General features: G+C 44.2%; 1 protein-coding gene across 1 annotated transcript in view; it reads right to left on the bottom strand.

Annotated features, from left to right (window-relative positions):
- Nucleotides 1-214: 214 nt before the first annotated feature.
- The window catches only part of RREB1 (ras responsive element binding protein 1), a gene marked incomplete at its 3' end in the record, with an annotated part of 53623 nt that continues 27328 nt past the window's right edge, over nucleotides 215-26509 (bottom strand). The window contains 7 exon segments of the mRNA XM_010292236.1: nucleotides 215-305; nucleotides 1285-1312; nucleotides 1314-1375; nucleotides 1378-1431; nucleotides 7351-10093; nucleotides 12076-12265; nucleotides 25957-26096. Coding sequence (XP_010290538.1) covers nucleotides 215-305; nucleotides 1285-1312; nucleotides 1314-1375; nucleotides 1378-1431; nucleotides 7351-10093; nucleotides 12076-12265; nucleotides 25957-26096 — 3308 coding nt within the window.

The raw sequence follows: 26509 nt of genomic DNA, 5'->3' as shown, positions 1-26509 counted from the left end.
GTGACACAAAGTGACCCTGTCTCTTCTGGAGGCGTGAACACCTTACAGCAACGGCTCCCTTGTGCAAACACTTCCCAGGCAAGGGACACATACTACCATCTGCTGAGCATCCTTCTTGCATCCATCCCATTTGGTCAGCACAGAAAACCCCCGAGTGACTGTGCTCACCCTTGGTTTCGTGTCAGCTTGTCCCTTCTGATGAAATGCCACTCACCTGCCTACAACAAAGCCTTGCGTGACCTGATAATCAATCTCCTTCACTGCTAAATTCTTAAAGCTGAGGGGGCAATATAACGGCAGGCAAGCTTCAATGCAGATGAATATAAGGTAAAACACCTCTGCAAAAATAATCTAAAACATGCTTATGTGATGCTAAATGTGGTACTAGCAGGTACATTCAGGCAGGAGGTCTCGGAGCCACCACTGGCAGCTCTCCAGGATCACTGGCCTAGCCTGCAGCAGCAGCCAAACTAACACCAAGAAACAGTGGGTACCACGAGCAAGGGTATTGAGAGCAAGGCCAAGGGTGTTCACTTGCTGCTCTGTAAAGGCCCGGTGCCTTTGTTTCAGGTGGTGTGTGCACTTCTGGTCTCCATGCCACATGAAGGAGATAGTTGTGTTGCAGATGGCACACATGCAATCCTGATCCAAGTGATGGGGCAGCTGCCCTGCGAGGAGACATCAGAAAGGCTCAGGATTCTCATTTTGAAGGAAAGAAGAGGGTGTTATGATTGAGGTTTACAAATTGTGAAGGCAGCTGAGAGGGTGCACACAATTGCAATTCACCAAATCCTGCAATACTGGAAACTAAGGGCGGCTCTCTGAAACTAGCAGAGAATCAGCTGAAAACATTAAAAAATAGTTCCTTACACAGCAGGTAGTGAACTTCTGGAGCTTGATGCCAGATGAGGTTGGAGGCAGACGGCATCAGCAGGTTCAGAAAGCAATCAGGGAGACTTGCAGGCAGCAGGTCCATAAACAGGTACTAAAGGGAGCAAGCAGGGATGTGCCCTCTAATACGCAACCCTAATGCAGCAGTTGTGGATGCTGATAGAGCATTAAGAGGAACAGACCACAGGAAGTGGCCAGGCCCACATGCTCACCCTAAATAGCACATCCTACCACTACCATCAGAGACGTGCGTACTTGGCTGCATGTATCACTGCTTTAACACAGCAGGGCACTTCTGACATCATTATGCTTTGCTTGTCTGCAGCGTTCATTCTGACCAGGCAAAACTTGGGCTTGGTATCCTCAACAGCCAGGAAAAACTGCATGTGTCACTGTGGGATCCAGCATCTCCTTCCTTAGACTAGGGGAATAAGCACATTTCTCCTCAGGGAGCAGCTGGCAACTCCAGGCTTCTGCAAATTTTGTTAGATTTGGTAGAAAAGACAACAACACATTTTTGATAGGGGAAGGCCTTCTGGCCTGACACACAAAAAAAGTATGTCTATCTGTCCTTCCAATGTGTACTAAGAAACTTCCTTTTTTTCCTTTTCCCCCTTCACTGCTTGGTGAACAACTACAACATCCTGACTGCAAGCTCCTCAACAGCAGGCTCTCTTCTGAGACGTCTATCACCCATGTGAATTTGACACAACTTCCATCAAAGCCATGGGACATCTTTCCATTGACTCGAGTGGAATCAAGCCCCACATGTTGAATAAGCAATCAATTACTTCCCCACAGGAGGAAGTTTTTTACATCTGTAATTCATTTAAATGACTACAAAAAGGGAAGGGACTGAGCACAGAAAGAGTTGAAAGAAGGAAGAGTCAGCTGGTTTGGGGCAAACCCTGGTATTAGTACAGGCTGGGGGATGAAGGGATTGAGAGCAGCCCTGACGAGAAGGACTTGGGGGTACTGGTGGATGAAAAGCTGGACATGAGCTGTCAATGTGTGCTCGCAGCTCAGAAGGCCAACTGTATCCTGGGCTGCATCCAAAGAAGCTTGGCCAGCAGGTCAAAGGAGGGGACTCCGCACCTCTATTCTGCCCTGGTGAGCCCCCCCTGGAGTCCTGCATCCAGCTCTGGAGCCCTCAGCACAGGAAAGACATGGACCTGTTGGAGAGGGTCCAGAGGAGGGCCACAAAAATGATCAGAGTGATGGAACATCTCTCCTATGGAGAAAGGCTGAGAGAGTTGGGGTTGTTCAGCCTGGAGAAGAGGAGGTTCTGGGGAGACCTTACTACAGCCTTCCGGTACTTAGAGGGGGCTTATAAGAAAGATGGGGACAGACTTTTTAGCAGGGCCTGTAGTGATAGAACAAGGGGTTTTAAACTAAAAGAGAGCAGATTTCAACTAGATCTGAGGAAGACATTTTTCACAATGAGAGTGGTGAAACACTGGCACAGGTTGCCCAGAGAGGTGGTAGATGTCCCATCCCTGGAAACATTCAAGGTCAGGTTGGACAGGGCTCTGAGCAATCTGGTCTACTTGAAGATGTCCCTGTTTATTGCAGGGGGGCTGGACTAGATGACTTTTAAAGGTCCCTTCCAATCCAAACTCTTCTACGATTCTATGAAAAATCAGGATCATGCAGTGCAGTGAGGAAAGTGGTCCTGCAAGACATCTTCGTGATGAAGAGATTGTGAAGATAGTTACTTGTAAAAAGAGATCAGCTCTTGTCACACCTTCCACCCCGACTTCAAAACCTCTGAACACACACACACACACACACACGCAATCCCCACCCCTCAGCCAGCAGCCTCTTTGATAGAACGTTGTGAGTGTGTTTCTCACTTTAATCTTCCACAAGTTGGTTCTGTTCTAATTAACATCTCAACCCATATAAGGGATTCCCCGCATCTCGCAGATATCTCGGGTGCCATTTCTTTCTCTGAATTTTCTTCCAGGGTCAACACAACTTTTTAGAAGTGTTAAGGCACTGCTTTTTGCAGGCTTTCAAGTCACTCTTTCTTTTTAGATGCCTGCTAAGTCAACCATAAATTTATGGTTACAAATACCACCACTTTCTGCACTTTTATTTGGCTTCATTCACAATGCAAATACAAAACAGAACTTCAAAGCTGAGCAGAAATCCTTTTGCTTCATGATAGCCCAATTCCTTTCCACATTTCTTTTCAAGCATGCAATGACAGGATTAGCTGGGGATTAATTACTTGAAACTCAACCTGCATCTCAGGTCAAAATCTTCTCATATTTTCAGCCTCTAAAACTTTTCATATCAACCAAATATTTGTCATACAGACAATACTTAGAACAGATGAGATAGTCTTCCTTCCATACAAATGTTCTAGTTGAAGGTCTCAAAGCCCGAACAAAAATCCTGCTTACTATGCAAACTCCAATCCTCCCACCCCAAGATACATTCCTATTACCAAATGGAAACCAGACTGCTTTCTGAAAATGTCACCTTTAAAGGTACAAAAAAGATCATTCAAAAAACCAGGATTCTCTGCTTCCTGTATTATTTCTTGAAGGCAACTGCTCTTCTGATAAAATATACTTACTCACTGGAGGATAACCTAAACAATCGGTTTAAGTGCAATGTGATTTGAATTTTTTTTTACTTTTTGCTGTAAGAATGGTCATGGCCTGGATGAAAATACAACTGTGCCTACATATTGGCTCAGGACTGACTGTAAAATGTGGTTAGCAGCACAGCAGGACTAGTCTAGGCTGGACACTTCATGGAAGCCAGTCATTTGAAGGGAGTCTTTTTCAATATAAAGGGTCATGTAAATAATCACAGCATGTAATAAATTCATTCCTTAAATAAGATATCTCCTGTCACTGTTGTCCTAGTGGAAACACATTATCACCATGGTAAGGAGAAATGTTACAAAGTAAAGATGTCTACAATTTCAGTTTGACTCAAGTCATAAAAGCAAAGAATAAAAATGCCTCCAGTCATTGTTTTTTTATTATTACTTGTGTTCTCCAATCAACAGGAAACATTCAGGTTCATGGGCTAGATGTAACTGTATTCTATTTATTTATTACTTTATTTTGTTTATAGATCTTTTATTGTCTGGTTCATTCCTGTTATAACAGCAAAACAAAACAAAAACAACAAAAAACCCTCCTCCGTCATTAAATCTTACTTTCTACAAAAAATAATCTTGGGCCAAATAAGATCTGGCAGTATCACTCTGAAAATATCCTCAAGTGATTCTCTGCAAACAGATTTAGGTTATCTATAACAAACTAATGGCCAAAAAAGACCATTATTTTAATTTTTTATCGAACCTAATCTGATGCACATACCATAAAAGGAGCAAAATTAACTGCACCACCTGCAGGGCACATCTTACTTAATGTGAATGAAAAAAGTCAAGAGCAGGAGAGAAGGGTAAAAAAGAAAGGCAAACCAAGTTGAAGATAGAAGAGTGAATTAAACAATAAAGACATCAAGAGAAAGAAAGTATTAAAAACAATTGTTCCAGCATGTTCAAGCAAAACACAGGTACTGCGTTAAACACTGCATAAAACCAAGCTATGCCAAATTCCCAGTGTCCCACTTGTGAGCTTTGCATTAAAAGAAAAACCGTGGAGGAAGGTGTATGCTTCTTCAGGGAAATGTTTTTGAACTAAAAAACACACCATGGTGTTGAGGCAAGAATAAACAGGGCAAAAGCTTTCACGAGAGACTTTTGGTTGAGAGAGGGATGTGGGTTACTGGTAGCATGTGCATTTTTGCACTTTCACAAAAGATAAGTATAATCTTGACACCACATGGAAGGAGTCCTTCATGTCAAAATTTTATTGAACATGAAAGACACACTTGCAAAAATCTTTCATGTCTGTATAAACATAGTGGTTTAAAACTGGTAATACACAGATACTACTTAAATTTCCTCAACCATGCTCACTCACCATTACCTTAGATCACTTACACAAATTACTCCCACAACAACCTCCCTACAAATGGATGCAGAAGAGCTAGTTGCCACTTTTTAGCTCAAATGGCTGCCTTGTTTTTTTGATAGCAGTGTGCTACAGAAATCTAGAAGCATAGAGCAGCTTGCCTGCAGTGATTCCCTATGGAGCATATAGTCAGCACAGGCAGTTTGGAAGCAGATCACTGGGACTCTCACCTCTTCCATTCACATCAGCCTCTTGGCCCCTTCTCTTCCCAGGTTAGGGAGCAGCCATCAAGCCCAGACAATAAAGTTCCCCTTTTCTTTTTACAGTAAGATTAGTGAATAGATTTTTTTCTTAACTCCTTTTAAAAAACAGAGCTATGCAACAAGTCACTGTGTGTGCAATAGGTGGGGACAGAAACGGTACGTTGCACTATGACACCGTAGATGTCTCCATCAGAAAACTGACTCGCCCACCCAGAACACAAACTGCTGTATCTATCACACAGCTGCCAGACTCCTCTCATGCCACCAGCACCTGACGCTCACCACAAAACACAGGGCTTGCTCCACCTGAATGCATCCTAGCACTTGCTTTGGCACCACCTCCCTGGCCTAAACCTTCTCCACCTTCCTAGCTTACCTTTCCCTCTCTCCTCCAGAAAGCTTCATCTACACTGCTGCCACATGGGAGCTGCTGCGAACTCCCAGTTTAGAAACACAGCGCCAGCGTCACCTGACAGGAGATGCCCCAAGGCCAGTCAAAGCTCACTGTGGGGTGGTCCTCCAGCAACAAGTCTGCCTTGACACTGCTCTGATGATGATTAGAAAAGAGCTCAGTATTATCATTGCCAGAACGCACCAATATGAATCTGATTATTGCCACTGCCATACCATCACCAAGTCTTGTTATCTGCACTGAGGATCCAGGCCTGCTGCAGCCGCAGCTGCTTGCCTTCCCTGTAGGGGAAGCACAGGCTTTCTGAAAGGATGGTGTCTCCTTCCAAGCCCGGTGGTGGTACAGGAGACAAGTTTTACCAGTACAACTCATAGCTGAGTACATTTTCCTGCCTTCATTAAGGGTTTACATCAGTGCTGCTACCTTGGAAGTCTGCCATCAATAAGCAGGTCAAACCCCTTAGTCTGGGAAAAGCCTCTCTATTGTTTCTGTCTCATGAACAGTTCTTCAGTAACTATATATTTTTTTTTTTGAGAGCAGAGTGTTAGAAAACAATTGATACGAATAAAGAGCTCTCCTTCACCACTGAAAGTAAACTGTATGCTTAATACGATGAAATAATTTGGTCTCTGTGGGCCAGAAAACAATAGCCTCACTGTTGCACTGATACCTTGCAAGTTATGTCCTCGCGTCACCCAAAGCAAACTGTAATAGGGACTGCTCCACAAGCTCAGATTCCCTTTAAACCTCTTAGCTAACCTCTTTTACCTCTTCAGGTTTCCTGACGTGAATCAGTTGCTTCATGAAACCTCAATTCCATCCAAAAATACGAAGTTCTCTCTTATGAGGCTGTACTCAACTCCCTGAAGTTTCGTACAGATTTCCTTAACTTTCCTTCTTTATATCAGGAGTTGAGATTGCATAGTGAAAATACTATAAACAACTGTTACTGACTTAAAAGGGAGCAACAGCAAGTAAGAGTTTTGTCCTGTCTCTCTGTGAGTAGGATGAGAATCTACTAATTACTTTATTACCGTGTAGGTGGAAAATTGAGTGAACTTCAAATCGACACAGCATTCAACGCAGTATTTCCTTTATAGCAAAGAACGAAAAATAACCCCAAACCTAGAATAAATCTCCCTCCCCAATTCCTCCTTTTGTTTACATCAGGTTTGAGGTTACTTACACAGTGGCACAATATTAAAGATTCCATACACATCTCCACACCTTAGGGCATAAGTCCACCTTTAGTTATCTAGCACTGAGAAGAAACATTTCCTAGAGGCAAGCTACTATGTAATGCTCCGGATGATGTTTCTCGCATCCTCCTCCTTTGATCTGTCAAATAAAAGCCACCGCAAGAAAAAAAAATGCTAAATGCTGTGTTATATTATTTTCCTGCCACAATTCTATACTTATTTGCTCTCATTTTTATGGATCTTTTTATCATTACTGATGCACACAAACAGCCACTGGAAGCAGCCAAACAAACCATGTAAGGCACAATGAAATATTCAACACACACATGCACCTTCAAGAGAAGACAACAATAACAGAACACCTAAAACCAGAGGTTTCCCAGGTATACTGAGTTATGCCACTGGTCAAATGAGTTTTAGCATTCAATTTGTCCCCTTGATACTCAAAGGCACAGAGATTATTCCATTACTGAAAAACTTAAGACCACTATACAACAGCAACGGCTAGGGATTTGCAAAATAATGAAGAATACCATTCAGGCATCAGAGAGAAGACAAGAAAGGAAGATTCCTCCACAGGGAGGCCCTTTCATGAGGAACATCCTCAGGGGCTACAATCCACCATGAACACAAGGCGCTCTTACCTTTGTGAGTGAGCATGTGCCGCTGCAGGGAATTTGCCCATGGAAAGACTCGAGGACAGTGAGGACAGGGGATATTTTGCAGGCAGTCTGAGTAAGAGTTCCTCTTCCCTCTCAGCAGCTTATCATCGGCAGTTTCCTTCTCATCCTCACTTGTTCCATTTCTGCCACTTTCTTCCTTGAAATTGTCAGTGGACTGCAGAAACGGGCTAAATTTATTAGTGTCTGTGGTAGCTAGCATCTTCTCTATGCTGGCAAACTCCCCACTTGACTCCAGATCCACACCACTGCTAAGTTTAGGCTTGTTTTTCGTTCCTTTCTTTCTACCTCTTTTCTTAGTCAACCCAACATCGGCAATGGGAGACGGCTCTGGATCACATGCCTGAGTCAGGTCACTGGGCAGGCTGGAGTCTCTCTGAATGGCGGTCACGATTGTCACTTTTGCTTTGGCATTCCCTGATTTGTCACACCCAGTTGAGCTGCTCACTGCCTTGGGACTGGTGTCTGCAGCATCTGTTTTCAGCAAAGCGGGAGCAGAAGACACAGATGAAATGATCTGTGCAATGGAAGCCAACGGTGGCAGCTCTTTAGTTACTGGAGGCTTTGGCAAGAGAGGTGGCGGTGGTGGTTTAGGCCTCAAGGGTCTCAGCAAGGCAGAATTGCCAAGGAGAGCCGGGGAAATGATTGGGACAGTCAAATGCAATGAACCTTTCAGTGGCTGGGGATGTCTGACAGCCCTGTTTTTCTCTGAGTTCCCACTGGCACCAAAAACCAAAGGACACTGCAGACAGTTATAGGCTTTATCACTGTTTCCAGAAGCAGCCAACTCTTGATTCCTGGCTTCACCCGGGACATCATCTTTATCCTTCTTCAGGGCTTTGGGGATGGACAGGTCGATGGGCTCCATGGAACAGTCGTAGAGGGACAGGGGAGAAGAGCCAAACAGGTTCTCCTGCTTCACTTGCACAGCACTCAGGTTTTTGTTTTTCTGAGAGAAATCCAACGGCTCATCAAAATCCATCGGGAAGTTTCCTGCAGGTTCAAGTTTGATGGGAACATGAGATGATGACCCAAGCAAGAAGCCATTTTGCGGCTCCAGGAAAGGCGTCATGGACTTGTGGTCCATATAAGTGCTGTCTTCCAATAAAGGAGGGTCTGTCTGGCTTTCCTGGGCACTGCAGTCCACCGCTAAGATATAATTCTCTATCTCCCTTTCTTGCACATGCAAGTGCTGCTTGAGGATATGATGAATGCAGTTTCTCTTGGCCGAAAAGGCTGTGCCACACTCCTTGCACTCAAACGGCTTCTTCTTCTGGCAGCCACTGTGCGTCCTCATGTGAATGCGGAGGGCCCGGTAATGCTTCAGGTCCTCACCACACAGCTTGCACACAGTGTCTGGAGAGCAGAAGGCATCCACCATCTCTGCGGCATTGCTGGTGACATATTCGATGTTCTTCTCTATATCCTTCCTGGTCACTTTGAGGTGTTTCTTTCGCAGGTGCCTCTCACAGTTGGCTTTCACTGTGAATGGGTAGTGGCAGATTTTACAGATGTAAGGCCTCTCCCCACTGTGGGTCCGCAGGTGCCGGATCAGTGCTGCCTTGTCAGCTGCGATGTAGTCACAGATGTTGCATTGGTATGGGGAAATACCCAAGTGAGAACGGATGTGAGCTCTCAGGACACCAGAGAAGGCAAACACCTGGTCACAGAAACGGCAGGGGTACAAAACTTTCCTCATGGTTGGGGCTTTCTTGTTCGTTGCCCCTGCGATGATGGCTTTGAGGTCCCCTTCTGTCACCTCTTGCTTGATCTTGGCTTCCATGCTTAGAGGCAGGAGAGCTTCAATGATGCTGTCTTGCTCGAGTTGCGTCTTCATCTCATGCTGAGTTAAAGGCTCTACTTTGGGTTGGAGGAGCAACTGTGAGGAAGGACTTGATTTGGCTCCTGGCTGGGGGAGGTGAGAGTTGGATGAGGACTCCACGGAGTTTTTGATCAGCCTCAGAGGGGGAGGCGGGAGGCTTGGGCTGATGCAGCCAGGGGAGGCTTGCTGGGCACTGATAAGAGGAGGAGGAGTAGAGGTTGCAACGACTGTTCGGGGTGTTACCAAAGGCTTTGGCTTCAGCGGTGGCATATGCTTGAAAATGGACTGCACAGGGACAGAAGGTGCCTTAGAAAGTGGAGGAAGACTGATTTGAGGAGGAGCAGAAGCAGCCATCTTCAAGATCTGCTGAATGTCTGCCAGCTCAATGGCAGACTCATTGGAGATGGGTTTTACCACAATACTGCTGTCAGGCTGGATGATAAAACCCTTCTGGAAAGGCTGCAGCGAGAGGAGCTTTATGTTTTCTTTTGTAGGGGGAAGGACTGAAAATGACCCTCCCATAGAGGCAGCTTCCAGAGGCGAGAGGCTGAGCAGACTGGTGCTGCCAGGTTCCTGAGGTAGGTTACTCTTCAGTGCTCTGAGCCGCATTTCTTGGACCTCATCTTGTATATTGTCCTCCTGCTTGACAGGCCTGATGTCTTTGGTGTACTGTAGGCCCAAGGATGCCATGAAGGCTTTCTGGTCTGGGTTCTCACTGGGTGGGGTTGTGGACTGTGGCTTGTGCTTATCTTTTCCCTGATCCACCACATGAGTTTCTGTGTGCAGTTTGAGCGCCGAAAGCATAGGGAATGCCTTGTTACATGTCTCACAAATAAATCGATGAAAGTCACTGATGCACCTTCGCAAATTCGTTTCACACCAGACCTGCAAGACATGCAAAAATATTTAGAGTAGACATCTCAAACTGGAAAGGCATCACACACTGCTGCAAAACAAAACCAATTCACTCTTCCACTGCCCAAGTTAAGGCATTTAGAGCCGCCACCACCTACCTGGCATGGAGATACTCCTGCCCCACAGCCTTTAGTCACCTAAGTGAGGTACCTAAATAAGGGGCTGATTCTCCAAAAGTTCCCTTCTATAAAGGCAAACTCCTTCAGAGGGCTATTCACACTCTCAAATACTTTTCCATCCTGAACTTCCCCTTCCAGAATCCTCTATCACTTCACTGACTGGACAGAAGCCTCAGTAGACTATATAGCAAACTTCAGGAAGTTGGGCAGGACTATCTCCTTTAGCTTTATTACTACAAAGAAACTAGGAAGAGAGGAGAAAAAACAAAATGGCATCCAAGAAGGCAAAACAACATAAACCAACCAAAATAACACCCCCCAAAAGCAAATCAATGAAACGTAGAGCCCAAAGTGGAAAGGCTTTTGATTAGTGAAGTCGGATTACATTTATTCTCCTAAGAAAAATACAAACCTCACAAATAGACTTTATACCCATCCCTGAAAATGATCATGAATCTAAATGCTATACTTAAACGCTACCCAGATAGTTCACATGTTGCAAAGGTTCCACATCAAAGAAGAGCACAAGTAATAAATTAAGTAGAGGGCTGGCAAGATCTTTATATGATCTACATACTTTGTTCAGATACTTTGTAAGCTTTGCCCCATAGTGCAAACAAAATTATTACAAAATCAAAGTTCCAACATTTAAATCCCTTAATAACTTTAAATGTCTGCCATTAATTACAAAAGAAATAAAACCAAGTTGTTTAAAAAGTTTTCTCTTTTCCTGATTTTTTAACTTTTACACCAAAACTATATGAGAGTTACGGAATGACCTACATGCTCCCATGGACCAGCAGCAAATTTAAGGTCTATCACCTTGCAGCCAGAAGAGCTGGAAAGCAATGCTTTAATCCAAGGAGAGTAAGAAAAGTGTAGATGCTGAGTAAGCATGGTCCTGATGGATTGTGCTGTTGATTTCTTTCTTTTTGTTTTTTTTTTTAAATAGATAAGGAGCTTCATCCAGACCCAAACCAACTAAGGCAGGCAAGGTTTGACAGAGGGAGGAATAGTATCATCTAATAGAAAGCTTTGTGGCGCTCAGAAAAAATTTACAAACTACCTCTCTGCCCTTCCCCAGTTAGTTACCCCGAAAGGTGTAAAATCTTCAGAACTCACATAAGGAACATAATAGAAAGGTATCTGGGAGTGTTTTGTGAAGAAGTCACTTCTTCACTATAAGGGTGGTGAGGCACTGGAACAGGTTGCCCAGGGAAGTTGTGGAGGCCTCATCCCTGGAAGAGTTCAAGGCCAGGTTGGATGGGGCTTTGAGCAATGTGGGTAGAAGGTGTCCCTGCCCATAGCAGGGGGGTTGGAACTAGATGATCTTTAAGGTCCCTTCCAAACCATTCTGTGATTCTAAGATGTCACCATTTAGTAAGTAAGGTGACTTCCCAAAGTTTTTCATGATAAAATCTTTCACACCACAACTGCATCCTGGTTACAGTAAACTAAAATAAATAGTGCCTTCCTTACCATGTGTCCTCCCTACTGATTTTAGATGTGGGGTGGTTTAGGGAAGGTGAGAACTAATGGGCAGGCTGGAAGGGGCAAGAAGCTAATACCACACAGTTTTCCTTTAAAGTATTTTTATAGATCTTTACACCAATAGTTATCCACTGGAATGCTGGAAAAAAAAAACCAAACCGCAAACATTCTTTAGATGAAAAAAGGAAAGGCAGGAAGTGTTTGAAGCCTACACAGACAGTGGTAATGTACTTTCCACAAAATATTCTCCATCCAACCTCTGCCTCATCAAGGACAAGCCTTTCAACAAATTCAGAATGCTCTTCATCAGTTGCTACCTAAACTATGAAGAACAGAGTGTACCTGAGAAATGCGGGGGAATTTCCTACAGGAGAAGTCCGTGAATCCCAAGTCATGGAAGCCTGCTGGAATTGAAGGGTTGTTCTGAATGAAAGGCTTTCCCATTGGATCTCTGGGAAGCTGCTTGTGGATAACTGCATTATGGCGCAGTAGGCCCCGATGAGTACGAAAGGTAATACAACAGATGTCACACCTGGAAGGGAAAGGAATAAAATAGAAATGGCTTACTGACTGCTGCAGGCTCAAGAACTATATTTTTCTTGCATTAGGCCTTGCATTGCTCCTTCCTCTAGCCCCACGATACTAAGAACCTGCTAAATGTAAAATGAAGCCATAGCACATCAAAAACCTATCACCACAGAAGGGTCATTTCAATCACAGTCTCTTTCTACAAGTTTCTGGCTATTAAGTTCACTGGAAGTTCAAAGAATATACTGCATGAGCACTGAGCATCCCACGTGGGCAAACAGTGAAGTGGCAGCTGAGACCACAGCCTTCTGACAGCCTTCCCATAGTCCAACATAAAATATTTCAATGGCTTTACAGTTTCCTTTTTACTAAAAAGTACTACAAAAATAAAAGCTATTTAAAAAAAATCGGTGACAAGGAGAGGCTGAATCAGACTTAAATAGTAAGCAGCTGCAAATGTATAAAGAGCACCTTTTTTAACTACTGCTTAAAACATACAACTGCACAAGACTCAAATACTTGTGTATGAATCTTCTGTGCACTGCCTTTCCATAAACTTTCACTGATTTTTCTCAAAGCTGTTACAAGAAATATATTGCTTTAAAAGAAAAACCAGTGCTCCTTGAAGGGGAGGATCAGAGGAGGAAGACCTGAAACAGGTTCAACACTTCTGACACTCATACATCCCCTTCACAGCCAGTGTGCCCCAAAGAAAATTGCAGAAACGTCTTCTCCTACGCACACGTTATTGCTATGATTTCTTGTTTTTCTTAAGTTCTCAAATCCCAAACTCAGCTAAACAAGTTTCTCACCTCAAGTAGATTTGCATTAAACAATGAAAGGTACTGGAAATGTAGCTAGGCTGCAGGCAGTAAGGACTACACAGCAGCATTTGTCCAATGTGTCAACAAACAAGCCTATTGCCTTTTAAATAACTGGGATTTGAGCTCTGCAGCATGACATGTCACATCCACTCTGCATTCAACAAGCGATACACAGTTTCACTCAACATAGTTCCTCGTGGTTACAGCTCCAGCTCGCAACCAAAGCATGAGTTTCACTGAAGGAAACTAGCGAATTGTGAAGCAGTCAGATTTTGTCAGCGAGAATATTACATGCGCTAGGAGTTTTTCATGTCATCCCCCCCGCCTTACTTCTCCCCATACCGTCTTCACCCTCCACATCAAGGAAAAGGACATGTGCCTACTCATTAAAAAAACATCCTGCAATTAGAAATGACTTCTGACAAATTCCTGAAACCACTCCCTCCCTGTCCTGTCCCTAACAAACTCCTATTGTTGTTCTTTTTATCACCACATAAACTTCCACAGACCTTTTTTATTCCCTGAAAATGAAGAGATTAGCAAGTCACCCACAAAGCAATTGGACTCATAGTCTCTGAGTGGTGAAAGAAGCAAGTGTGAAGTATATGTAACATGGCCTTTGTTATCATGGTACCCAGAAGGCTGGGACATAAATATTATGCACTGGACGTTTAATCTGTTTTATCTCCCCTGCCAATTCACTTGCATCCTACCTTTATAATTGTTGCCAGCATAGTCCCTACATTCCAATACTGAACCAATGCCATTTACAACGCATTTACAACATTTACTTAAAGAAGTCTGCCAAATATGACAAAAGCCTCTGGTGAGGGGTGGGGAATGCCAACACGTAGTGCTCCTCCAGCATCAGGATCTATGACTCTCCTCCCGCTCACTTGGCAGCTCCCATTCCGTGATGCAAAGCTTTCATCTTCAGCAAAAACACAGAACCACAAAAACTGCTGAGGGAAGGAGGGCATTAAAGGGATAGAGCAGTCACCTGAAGAACTTGCAGGCTTACAGAAATAACTTCTTTTTCAGAGGTGATGAAAATGCCTTGTGTGAAAGCAAGCAGTGCTTCTGGCACACTCTTCCTGGTACGTCAGCATACAGACAGGGAGGGCTTGCAAGCAATGCTCCTGCACCACCGGGAGCATCGCCGGCAGCCTGTGGGGCCAGCTGTTCTGCAGAGGGACGCAGACCCTCACCTCGGGGCATGCTGAGGCAGCTCCGGGGTGTCCAACGTGCCTGGCCTCCCCCGGACCAGAAACCCAAAGCTGTATCCCCTTGTGTGTGACAGGGCAGGCACAGTTACCATAGATGGGACCACAGAGCTACTGGGAGAGTTGGCACTTGCCACAGTACCCCCAGGATTTGGGCTGAGCAGGAGCCAGAGCTCCTGGGCAAGGAGCTAGCCGCCTCACATAGCGGGGAGGTGTGCCTCGTCCATCTTACACTCCCTCACCCCCATCAGCTGTGCAACACGCTGATTTTAAGCGCTGGTTTATTTAGGGCTCCCATCAAAAGCTGCGCTTAAGAGTACATCTTTCAGAGCAGACACCCGTGTGAAAGTCCTTCGCAGTACACCTGTATCAACTACTATGCCTCAGGGCAGTAAAAATTTGCAATTTAAAAATGGTGTTTTCCACGCAAAGGGAACTGCCTCCCCTCCCCCAAAACAAAAGTAATATGTCTTGAAAAAGGAATATGTACTTTCTCTCTTATATAATGCAGAGAATTAAAGACCCCTCTGTATTTTTCCCTTTCCTCCTTAGTCTTCTCTTTTATTTGCCTTGCCATGAGTGAAGCAGCAGCAAGGAAAAAAAGAGAAGTCGGGAAAAGGATTAAGCTCTTTTTCCATTCGGTCAAAAAGAACCTCTTGGCTGAAAAAAGAAACACCCAGATAAATCACTCCTGTCATCTCAAGATGCAGGCCCTTCAGGGCATATAAATGCTCTGCATCCCGGCTCAGCACCTTCCCCTGGTGTCACAGTTTACAGATCACACGGGAGCTGGACCACAGGAGGGACTTGTGGATGCCCTCCTTTCCCCCGTGGGCCAGGCACACCTGTAGAGGCAGATGCAGCTTGGAGCGCTGGAATAAGACCAGCTTGAGAAAAGCTCTCCCTGGGAGACACGCGGAGCAGGCTCTGCAGGACAGGCACCCCAGGCGGGCTCCAGCGCCCGCGCTGGCACCTCGCGCCCGCACCGCTCGCAAAGGACAAGGGAGGTCATTGTAAAGCCGCTCCTGATGCCGAGGGGTGCCACCGCGCCGCCAGCTCGGCAGGTCTCTCGGGCTTGCAGACCTCACTTGGGCTTGTCAGTCTTCGCTACGGATGCAAGCTATTTAAAATACACAGCCTGTTTGCCCAAGTGCATGCACAACGTTTTTGTCGTGTGTGTGTGCTTTTGTCGAGTTCCCTCCCACTAACCTCAAGTAGGAAGGGAGTCCAAATTTGTCCTAAATGACATGACTTGAGCTTCAAATACAATTAGCAATGCAGATACGGACGTGTACCACCACAACTACTAAGCTTCAAAACCTAACTAGTTAAGGCAAGCATCATGGTGCATTGACTAAGGTTTGTGTTAATTTAAAATGGAGTAAGTTGCCATGCCTAACAATGCATTAACTGGAAGCATTAATTTTTTTAAGGAGGCCTAACAATTAATGTCTCTGTTTTGTCATCAGTACTATTTTCCATCTTTAGGTATTTTCACTGCGTACAGTATTTTTAAATCTAAAACCACAGTCTAAGAAGGACAAGAGAAAGGAATCCTAGGTGATAGGAACATTTTTTCATCTTGCTTAAATTGCTTTAAAAAAGAAAGTTAAATAATTGTGGAAAGTCTGAGAAGTCCAACATATCAAATAAAGCATCTGGAACATATGGTAATACTTTGCTCATGATGGACTTTAAAAAACGACAAAAGAAAACACCAAAAAAACACCCCCTCTCCTTACAATTTCACAAGTCTGCTCATGTGTAGTGCCAAGTCAAACATGGATGGTATGGCTGCAGAGAACAGAGATGGGAACAGGTTCTGAGGTTGTTAGTAGAACAGGCAGAGCAATGGCTCAACACCTGAGCGGAGATAAAAGCACTCTACTTGCAAGGTAAGTTTCCAGATGTAGCAAATAAAAGCTGCTGTGTTATCATGTGATTGCTAGTCTTGGCCACAGTTTTCCATTTTTCTATAAATATGATTACAGAGCAGAAAGAATAAAGCTTTTCAGTTCCAAGCATAGAGATTCAATTTTAAGTAAAAAGGAAAAAACCCTGCTTTTAGCAAGCTAAGACCACTTTAAAATTAGCTTCATCCTCAGTTGCCTTTATGTTTCGGAGTCGTTCATACCTGTACAATGTGCATATAATACTAGGGCTCTGGCTTGCTGGCAGAGGTGTTACAAAGCAAGCTGGTGAGAAAACAGAACTGTTAAAACACAAAAGCAGAACTGAAATATAACTGTGCAATGACAGTGCAATGACCAGTCTGACCTTGGTGCTCATGCCACGTATCACACCAGGCGAGTCTGTTTAATTATTACTACACCAGTGCACCTTTGTCATTTTTTTTTAAATGCGGACAAGGTCTCTGTGTAAAAACACACCATTAAAAAGCTTTCTACTAAAGTAAGTTAGTATTCCTGAAATCTGTAATGCTAATTAGGATATAAAAGCATTTTAACAGGCTTTAAGAAATAGTCAATGCTTTGTGCAGCTTGTTCAAGAAGCAAGCCAGGATTTGCTACACTTATGACAAGCAGCACCTATGCAAGAAAAGTTCACATAAGCGATGCCTGTTGCCTTGCATTACAATCTCCTCTGAGCCAACTCCAATTTGTCAGCAAGGGAAATAGCTTTTTTCCTTTAAGAAAAGGACAGACATTTTAGAAAGCAAATGTAGAGCCAAATTTTAAGCAAAATTAATCAGTCTTGATTTTTATTAAGGGTAATGCAGTCAAACATTCAATCCTGCTAAATTCTGTATTTCAGTAGTCAAGATGCAAATGCCAAATATTTATATCCATCATTCTGTTACCAGGAAATTAAACAAAAACTATGTTCTGCATTACCTGAGACTGGTGGTGAGAAACGTAACAGGACATTTAGCATTCTTCTACTCATACTTCTGACACCACACAAGAGTAGACCAAGACCTGAAGTTGTCACCCATGCAGGTCATTAACACTATGCTACCCATATTATGGACATCAACAACTAAAATCAGTGTTAACTTCTAGGCCTTCTCTAAAATAAAAAGCTTAGTATCATTTTGTTCCTTTCCCATCTGTGCTCTTTAGCAACTGCACAGACAGAAGCAAGGAAAACAAAACAAGAATGAAACGTATCCTGAGACAGAAGTGCTTAGTACACAGTTATGTTATTAAGTCATCTACCTCCTCCCACTGAAATTCCTAATACATACTGTATATGAATTTCTACCTTTGTCGTTATTATTCTCTTTTCTGTCTCACATTATTTGCAGAATTAACACATCTCTCCTTTTGAGCAAAGAAAAGCCTATGCTGACCTAAAGACAATACTACTGAGCAGAAGACAAAGATGGGCCTTTCCCCAACTCACATCCACACCAGGGACAGGGGCAGGCTCCCAGCCTCCATGCCAGTAACGCATGCTGCAGAGGAGGCTGACAAGGAGAGGGAGAAGGAGAAAGTATGGTTTTAAACTAAGGGCTTTCACTACCTATGAAAATAAAACCAGCAGGTTACAGACATACTCCTCTTCAGGAAAGGATTCCTTTGCTTCTCCCTCACTTCTTTTGGGGCAAGGCAAAAGGAGGGAGATGAGAGAGAGCAAATTGGTTTCTGCTCCTGTGCAACCCCACCCAGGTCCAGACTCTCATCTCCTTTTGGATGAAAAACCCTTCCTGGCCTCCACACCCAGGGCCCTGGGAAATAACATCCAACAGCTGCACTAATCTCTCCCACTTGCTGCAGATGAGTGATGGAAAAGCAGCAGTGCTCCGAACGTGGCTCCTGTCTCCCTCCCGAGGCTCCCTGTGGGTCCTCCCGCTGTCCTGCGATGACCGTTCCTGCCTCCTTCCCCTGCAGCATCGCAGCGTGCCTGACCCCGAAGGACCTGCTGCTCTCCCATCTCCACCTCGCCCAATGCCAGGGGTCACTGCCGAAACCGCAAGCGGCACAGCAGCACCAGAAGCCAACTCCCTGCCAGACACAATGGGTGAGGGAGGCTCCCCTCCCCTTTCCCAGTGCACGGAGGTACCGACACAGCTTACCAGAATTTCAGTGCACGCTGCTTCACCTCCTCAGCAAAGGTGGGACTTTTAACTTTAACTCCTTCCCATCTCCCCACTGGCTGTCCAATTCTGTTACCAACGTATCCCGTTGCTCCCTTTAATCTTCTCCCTCAAAGAAGCCACCCTTGGGTGCAGCAAAGGCTGACACCACTGCGCCAGCCCTTCTATTAATAGAGGGATGCACAATGCTATGTGCATTCCTACAGCCGTGCTGTGGTCCAGACGAGAAAAGTATCATGTAGAAGCCAGGACAGATCAGATATAAACCAGGGTGATGTCGTGCCTCAGAAACTTGTCAGCATGCTGCAGAGCCAGTGTCCATACCGGCGTATCATGACTCCCACCATCAGAGTAACTTAAGTGTAGTTAACTGCTATAAGGTTTAGTAAAAAGGCACAAGCCATTCTGTGCCATCTTTTAGCTTTCTTTGTGTGCGAGCAAAGAAAAATCAGGAAGAAAGATTTCACTTCTTCTGAACATTGTAGTGAATTGCATGTACCAGCAACACTTCAGCAGTACCAGATTTAAATAGCTCTGCTCCAGTGGAACAGCAGCTTACTCTACCATTTACTTCAACAGAATTAATATGCAACTAAGAACAAATAAAGGAAAATGGGAGATGGCCTGCAGACACTTGCACAAAGTAGTCAATTTTCTCATAATTACCTTTTTACTTAATAAAGGTAAAAGTTTTAAAAACCAGAAGTGTCAAGACATTGGCTGGACAGAATCACAGAGCAAGGGCTGAAGATCAACATAAATAACGATGAAGGGTATAATAATTAGGGCAAGCATACCTGGGGAAAAAAAAGCACATGGCCAATACAGTCCTCTACAGCTACCAAAATTGGAAGCTGCACAGCATCCAGAATAAAAATCATTACTTGTGCACACAAACTCAAGTGAACCTTCTGGTATTCTTTCAGGGTAAGAAAACGAAAGCTCTTCCTGCCTTCTAACACATCTTTCAAATATGGAAGCCAAGTACTTGTGTAGTTTTAGAATTAACAGCAAGAGTTAAAAAAAACAAACTACGTGTCTACCATGTTAAAAAAGCAACACCACTCTTCACAAGTAACATAAGAAGAAACACATCTATAAGCGCCTGTCTATCCTATAACCATCCACTGGTGACAACAGGGCTTACAAATAGGCGCAACTGAATCTGGACTGAACACCCTTGCCCTTATCTACATTCGCAGGTAAGCTATGCTCAGCACACAGACGTGACTGCTAACACAATAAGCAGCAGCCCGCACTTTGAGAGAGCCTGCGTATAAACAAACCCTGGTCATCAGGATCAGGCAGGCATGCTAATAATTTCCCTTCTGTATTCCCTTTTACGAGCAGCTTTCCTCTGCAGTCAGCTTTGCATTTTACCCACTTTCTATTCTTGCAACCAAGCTAAGATATTCAACACCATGTGATACACCACACAGTTTCACACGAGAGCGTCAGTCCCTGTGTCCATTCACTATCTGGTATTTTTACACGGCTGCTCTGGATTCCCAGTCTCCTTGTACAATGAGCTCTCTGATGTGAGCTGACCACTTCTAGGCCAGCGTTGGACTTGCGCTGCTCTTCAGATGTTTCCCATCTCTCTTTTCTGAACAGAAACTTCAGAAAGCAGTTAAAATGCAGCTCTAGTCTGCTTTTGCAAGCCAGCATACAGACAGATACTCAATCCACTGATTTTACTTCTCTATTTGCTCAGTAAAAGGATGCATTCACCAGCTTGCTTGCATACCCTCTCTTCTGCCTTATCAACATTAAGAGTTGCATTGTACCACAGCATATTTTTGGTCCTAGCATTTACCAGAGCTGGATTTCATCATCACCAGCTGGCTTATGGACTTTCTTCTGCACTGAAAATGCTGCAACAGAGATGAGGATTCGGTTCCTAGCTCCTATCAGCAAGACACTGAGCAAGCAGCTTGCAGAGCAGAGCAGTAGACTCGGCCCAACTGTCCATGCCACACAACTGACCCTTGCGCGTCTCCGTCCTTGGCTATAATAAGCCTTGTAGCATTGACTCGGTTAGTGTTCAGTAACTCTAGCAGCAATTCCTGACTAAACTATCCTTACTGGTACAATCTCAAACAATGACTAAGAAAGGAAGTATCGGGGCCAAAGTATAGTGTGCAAAAACCAAAGGTCAGGGAGGTCCATGAACATGTCTGTGCTGGAGTGCTCTCCATCTCTCTCTCAGTACTCAACAATCATGTAGGATACAACCACCTCAGAATTATCCAGCCACATTAAAAGAGCACAACATTTTATATTTTGAAGTGCTAACAAGGAATGAGGCTTATCTATATGCACACCAACAGTTGTGACAGAAATGGAAAAGCAGTATGAAATTTCATAATGCTGCATGAAGACTACTTGTCACTCGTGACTCAAGTTGCTTCCAGTAACAGTAGTATCAATTACAAGGAAAAAACTTCCTCTCCCTACCGCAGTTTTGTCTCACAAGTAATGTAAATTGCAAACAACATTTAGTTTTCAGACACATTCACTCTTGTAAGTTTGCAATGTCACTAACACCCTCTTCCCACAAAAGCCTGACCATGTGTAGAAACCAATGTGCTTCACAAAAGTGAAGTTAGTAGGATTACTCCCTACTATATAAGGAGAGAAAAGCTAGAAAGTGAATTCCTAAAGTTGCTTAATTAGGCATTGGCAAAAACAGGAATCACTTCCTTTCGTCTTGACTTAAATCCTCATGTGCATCGGCTAAAATGATTTAAGTTTGGGATGTAGGTCCAGGTGCCTTGCAGCATCCCATCACCTGGCACCATGAACTGAAGAACGGGGATATGCTGGCAAAGGGGGAAACCTGGTGACCAGCTTGACTGAATCGCAAGTGCACGTGACATCTTGTGAAACAATTTACCCACCGAGTCCAGCAGACCATTCCTAGTGCATTTAAATTTTCCACTCCTGCGTGAAGCCAGTTAACACCAAGACACAACTATAGCACTTTCAAGCTGGGTGTGTTTTCAGAAACAAGCGCTCACAGTGGTTACCCTGGCAAAACTGGAGGCAGATGACAACAGACACCAATGGTCACAGTGTCCTGACACTTTCCATTCCAGGACCTGAGATCTTCTGTTGCTATGCCTGTTACTGATCTAACTGCTCAAAACAACAGCCTTTCATGGTGGCACTCCACCTCTAGCCAATTTGTCTTTACAAGTTTCAGCAAAACTTGGGTAGGCGGTTTTGAAGAACAAGGTGGACTGTGAATGGCTTTTGGTTTTCTTTGTTTGGAAGTTCTACAGAAGCACATCACTCTGGGGCAAGAGAACTGCTTTTGCTGTCCTTGTGAAAATATGCCTGGGATTTGGCAGGTTACAAAGCTTCATACATCATATCACTGTTCGGACATGCTCTGTAAAAGGTCAAAAAACTTCATCTACCCTGAATCCATTCACGGCAACAGGCATCTACTGGTTCTGGTCACCAGGTCAGCTCAGTGACTGAGGTAGACAGTGTCTTTCACACTCTGCAATGTCCATTTATTCCTTGTCTCCTATAAAAAGTTAAATCAAATCCTGTAACTGAAGGCAATGCCACACTGAACCAAATGTCATCAGAAAGTCCCCATAACACTCGTTATGATCCAAGCTTTTACCATGTTCAACCTGCGCAATTATCCTGGCTAAGAACTGATGTTGAAACACATCTCTAAGGAAGGAGGTAGCTGCAATGCTGTCACCACCTCCCTCCTCCTCTCCCCAGGAAGATACACAGGCATGAGAGGCAGCATAAGCGTCTCCTTGCTGCTATGAGGAAGTCAAAATTAAAAATACCTTCAGCTATTCCTACAGTGGGTACTGTAAGAAGCCTCCTGGAGGAGAAGAGGAAATATAAAGGGTATGCTCTGGTTACAGCGAAACCCAACAGAGAAATTTTATAGCGCATGTACTTTTTAAGAAGCCTCACGTTTTACTTTAAACCTTTCCATTGTACTTGCCAAAGGAAAGAGGAGAAACCTCACATAGTGCCTTGAGAGGTTTCTCCCCAGGAAATCCTCATGCCTCCCTTGCTTGCACTGCTGATGTTGCTCAGAGCTGTCTGTCAGGCAACCTTTACAAGCACATTACCACGTTTGACAGCAACCCTCAGCCACAAAAGTTTCCAGAGTAGTTACCCCGTCTGTGATGTTTCTCATTTTCCCTATTGGCTGCACAGCCTTTCAGAGCTCTGCTAATTATACCAACACTCAGATACAAACTCACCAAAATAGACGGTGTCCTGAGGCCCCAGCTGCAGAGAAACAGACGTCTTCTTTAAATAATCCAGGTAGAGAGGCAAAGGGGGTCAGAAGGCACCCCCGGGCCACTTCCCACTGCTAATGGGGCTGCAGACAACCTCACTGGGACCAGCTCATGGCACTAATTAGGGTGCAGGTCCCAGAGCTTCAAAGGGACAGGGACTGACCAGGGGGGCTAATGCCATGAAGGAGATGCAGTGCCACAGCCCATTGTCAGCTGGACAAAGGGCCCTATTATTGCTCCCAAGAGCAGGGTAGTTCTTGTCATAATTAGGAGACAAAGATGCACGATTTAGGATTTTACATAATCAAGAGATACTCTCCCAAGTGGGAGCCTCTCTACACAATCAGTGGATTATGTATTGTTTATTCTGCTGCAAGTAAACAATGAGGTGCTCCCGGCCCGCGGCTTTACATGAAAAAGCAGTACTGGGGAAGACAATGCGGGGTGTCTTTTCATCTGGCTTTGAACAGCTAACCCTGTGATTTGAAGTTGTTCATTTGACAGTATCTGGAAGGGTAATGGCCCACCCTGTAAATTAGCTGCTCACACACTCATCCGGGCGCTGCCAGCCAGCCTTACCTTTTCTGCTACTTCGCTGAGGGGGGCCAGGACAGACAGACTCAGACAGTTCTGGGGCAAGAGGCTGTATTTACACAGCAGCACTACAATGGCAGGATTAAAGGACCACAAGGAAGCCAGGCAGAAGCTCCTGCCCACCCCAGCACTTTGCTACTGCTGGGGTGCATCCCTGAAGGGAGGCTGTACCGCTATCAAGGCGGTGCAGGATGGTGCACGGCTCCAGAGCCAATGTCTGCCATCGTTTTTACACTAACTACCGGGGGAGCAAAAAGGAGTCGGAGGTTTGCCCTGTGGTTTACAAAGAACGGCATGGCTAGGCAGATTGAGCATCGCTTATTTTTGGTCGTGACAAAACAGTCTGTGCTGGGCTACCTACAGCAGTAGCCCCAAACGGACTGCCAGAGCCAGAGCATCTGGCTCTGGGCTGCAGAACATCTGATACCTGCCTCACCGAAGTCCTGATCAAGTGACTCTACTTTTACAATATTGGCAATAAAAAGAGACTGCTCCCTGCCCTTTGCTCAAAACACAGCTGCTACACATTTTTTGTTTGTTTGAACTTTAAGGTGAGCTCTTCCACCTTGCCTTCTACAATAAGGGAACACCAGGATTTGAGGAACACCTTCTAATATTCTGCAGTTTGCTCCCCCACCACAAGCACACTCATACACACATGCCTCCTGCTCTCACATTCTAGCAAAATATTTTATTTTCTTCATCTCTTTCGCTCAAAAAACACCCCTAAGCCTCACCAAGAGGAATCATTTTAGTCACATGAACTCAGAACTGTGAATGGCATGCCACATTCAGCGTACCTTGTTGAATCCTACAGTCTTGCAGAACCCTGGGAACTGGGGGACTACAGCCCCTGCCTGCCAAGGATCTTAACCCATTTTTGGGGGGATGAAAGAGTCACCTTAACAGCAGCCCAGACTCCCCTGCTTACCAGAGGATTTTCTGCTAGGTTGGGCCAAACAGTTGCATTTGACTTGTCTAGACTAAGACAAAGGGTGTGTTTTAAACCAGATAGGCAGGGCAAGTTGCATTTGAATATGTTAGTCGACCAGGGAGAACCAAGCTTCCTTGTCCTATTCTATCTCCGCTGACATGTCTTAAATTGCTAAAGCATGTATTTGACAAAAAACCCCATACCATCGTTTAAACAAGTCCATAAAGACCAGCATCCCAACACCACCCTTAACTCATGCCCACAGAGCTTGACAATCGTGGCTTTGATTTAGGGACACATTTTAGTCTTTGTTGCTCAACACAATCAAGGGTAGCAAAATCCATTTCAGAAGAGTATTATCCAAAAGCAAGTCTCCTAATCCTAGAGCAAGAGTTGCATGAAGAGGAACAGCATGTTTGCACAGCCAGTGTCTCTTTCTGCCTCACCACAGCAGACTGCAAAGCTGCCAAGCTAGAAGGGTATCTGCTCTTTTACATTTTATCCATCAAAGAAAGAGAATCCACCTCTCCACTCAGGTCCATGGCATATAACTTTGCAAAGAGCTCACATCTTTCACAGAAGCTTCAAAATGAGGCTAATGCCAGGATAAGCCTAATATGACAGCCACTTTCTCTGAAGTGCAAAGCGTATGGCAAAATTATCTCTGACTCCCTTTTGTGGGGCTGCAGAGCTCTTAAGCAGAGAACAACTGTTTCAGTTTTGCTCTATAATGAAAATTTACTTCATTTACTTCAGAAACAGCAAAATCCGTTCAATTAAATACTATTTTCTGGACTGAGTTTAAGAAAGAGCTTTCTAACTCCTTTCCCTAATAATTACAGCACTTACAATGCCTTTAAAAATGTTTTTTACACGTATTTACAAAGGTTTTCTAATTTAAAAAAAAAAAATAAAAGTTAATAGAATTAATCCCGCTTAATAGAATGGGATGGCTCTGCTCCATGCCATTCTATTAAGAAACTATATTCAAGGGAGAGTGCTGGTACTTCAAGATGCTGAATTCTGCACACATCTGAAAAGATCATCAGAGCCCAATGTCCCAAAATAAGCTTAAAACACTGACAAGCTTCTGCAAATGGACAATCTCCCTTTCTAAAATAGGTGCTTTTCTACATTATCAGGGGCAATTACTTGAACCAAAAAACACAATACCCAAGCACCTTCCCAAACAATTAATAACTAATGTTTCCTTGTTAAGAGAAGCTGATTTAAGCCAAAATCCAAATCATTCCCTAACCTCAACACGCAGAAAAGCATAGCACATTTTATTGTAAGTCTGGAACCAGAAACTCATCCATCTTCACTCGCTCCTACAACAGACAACAAAACCTTTATATCCAGCCGCCGCCTTCTCCCCAGGCAGAATAATCTCATAGGCTGGTACCTGAATACTTTTATCAAGTTTTGCTTCATGTTTTAAGCATCTTTAGTTTAACTTGTTAAAATTCTGCACCGTTGGCATTGTACTGTTGTATGTAACAACAGTGATGGGTTTGGAGGGGAGGAAGGGGTGCTTTAATTTCTTCTAAAAACATTCCCAGCTATTAACTAGCAAGATTTCCTGTATTTGCAAAAAATAATAAAATTAAGCCACACAGCACCCTGGTAATGCAAGATGAGGCAGAAACATTTAAAAATCTGTTAAAAAAATCACAAAGCAGGGGCAGATAACAGTGCAGGGGCTGCTCCTGCCCCTCCCCAGCAGGCTCCCTCAGGCCATCTGGTGACCAGAAACACTCTTGGGGCTATTTCTTACCTCAGTGAATTGTCTGGATGTGTTTCCATGTGGGACTCCAGCCCATACTTGCAATAAAAATCTTTGAAACACACTGGACAATGATAAACTTCCTCCTCAGCCTTTTTATCCCCTTCACCGGAGTGACCATCCTCGACAACCTTCAGAGAGAGGGAAAAAAACCTCGCTAGACCAAATTTTAAGCAACAAACCAAACATGCAATCCATTCAAAGTCCTTTTCTTAAAAACGAATTAGCAGTCTTCACCCGTAACTTTGCTGCAGGGAGACCAGAAATGACTCATTTCAGCAACGGAGAGAGGATAAGCGACAGAGCCTCTGCGTGTGCGTGAGAACGTGCACAACAGAGAAGGAGGCTCAGTAGGAGAAAAAGTGTGCAGCTAAGTCATGGATGCATCAGTTCTAATGAGAGACTGCGATTTGAACAACTTATAAACCCATATGTTTATATACCACTGAACTAGCATTCCTCCCCCTTCAGAAAGCCAGGCAAGCTGTCAGCCTAAATTATTTATGCCACTGAGATACTGCCAACTGCTAACTCAAGTGGTCCA

This window comes from Phaethon lepturus, unplaced genomic scaffold (genome assembly GCF_000687285.1).
Source record: "Phaethon lepturus isolate BGI_N335 unplaced genomic scaffold, ASM68728v1 scaffold15918, whole genome shotgun sequence".
Classification (NCBI taxonomy): domain Eukaryota; kingdom Metazoa; phylum Chordata; class Aves; order Phaethontiformes; family Phaethontidae; genus Phaethon; species Phaethon lepturus.
Note: the sequence above shows the minus strand (reverse complement) of the source record. Positions and strands in the feature narration are given on the sequence as shown.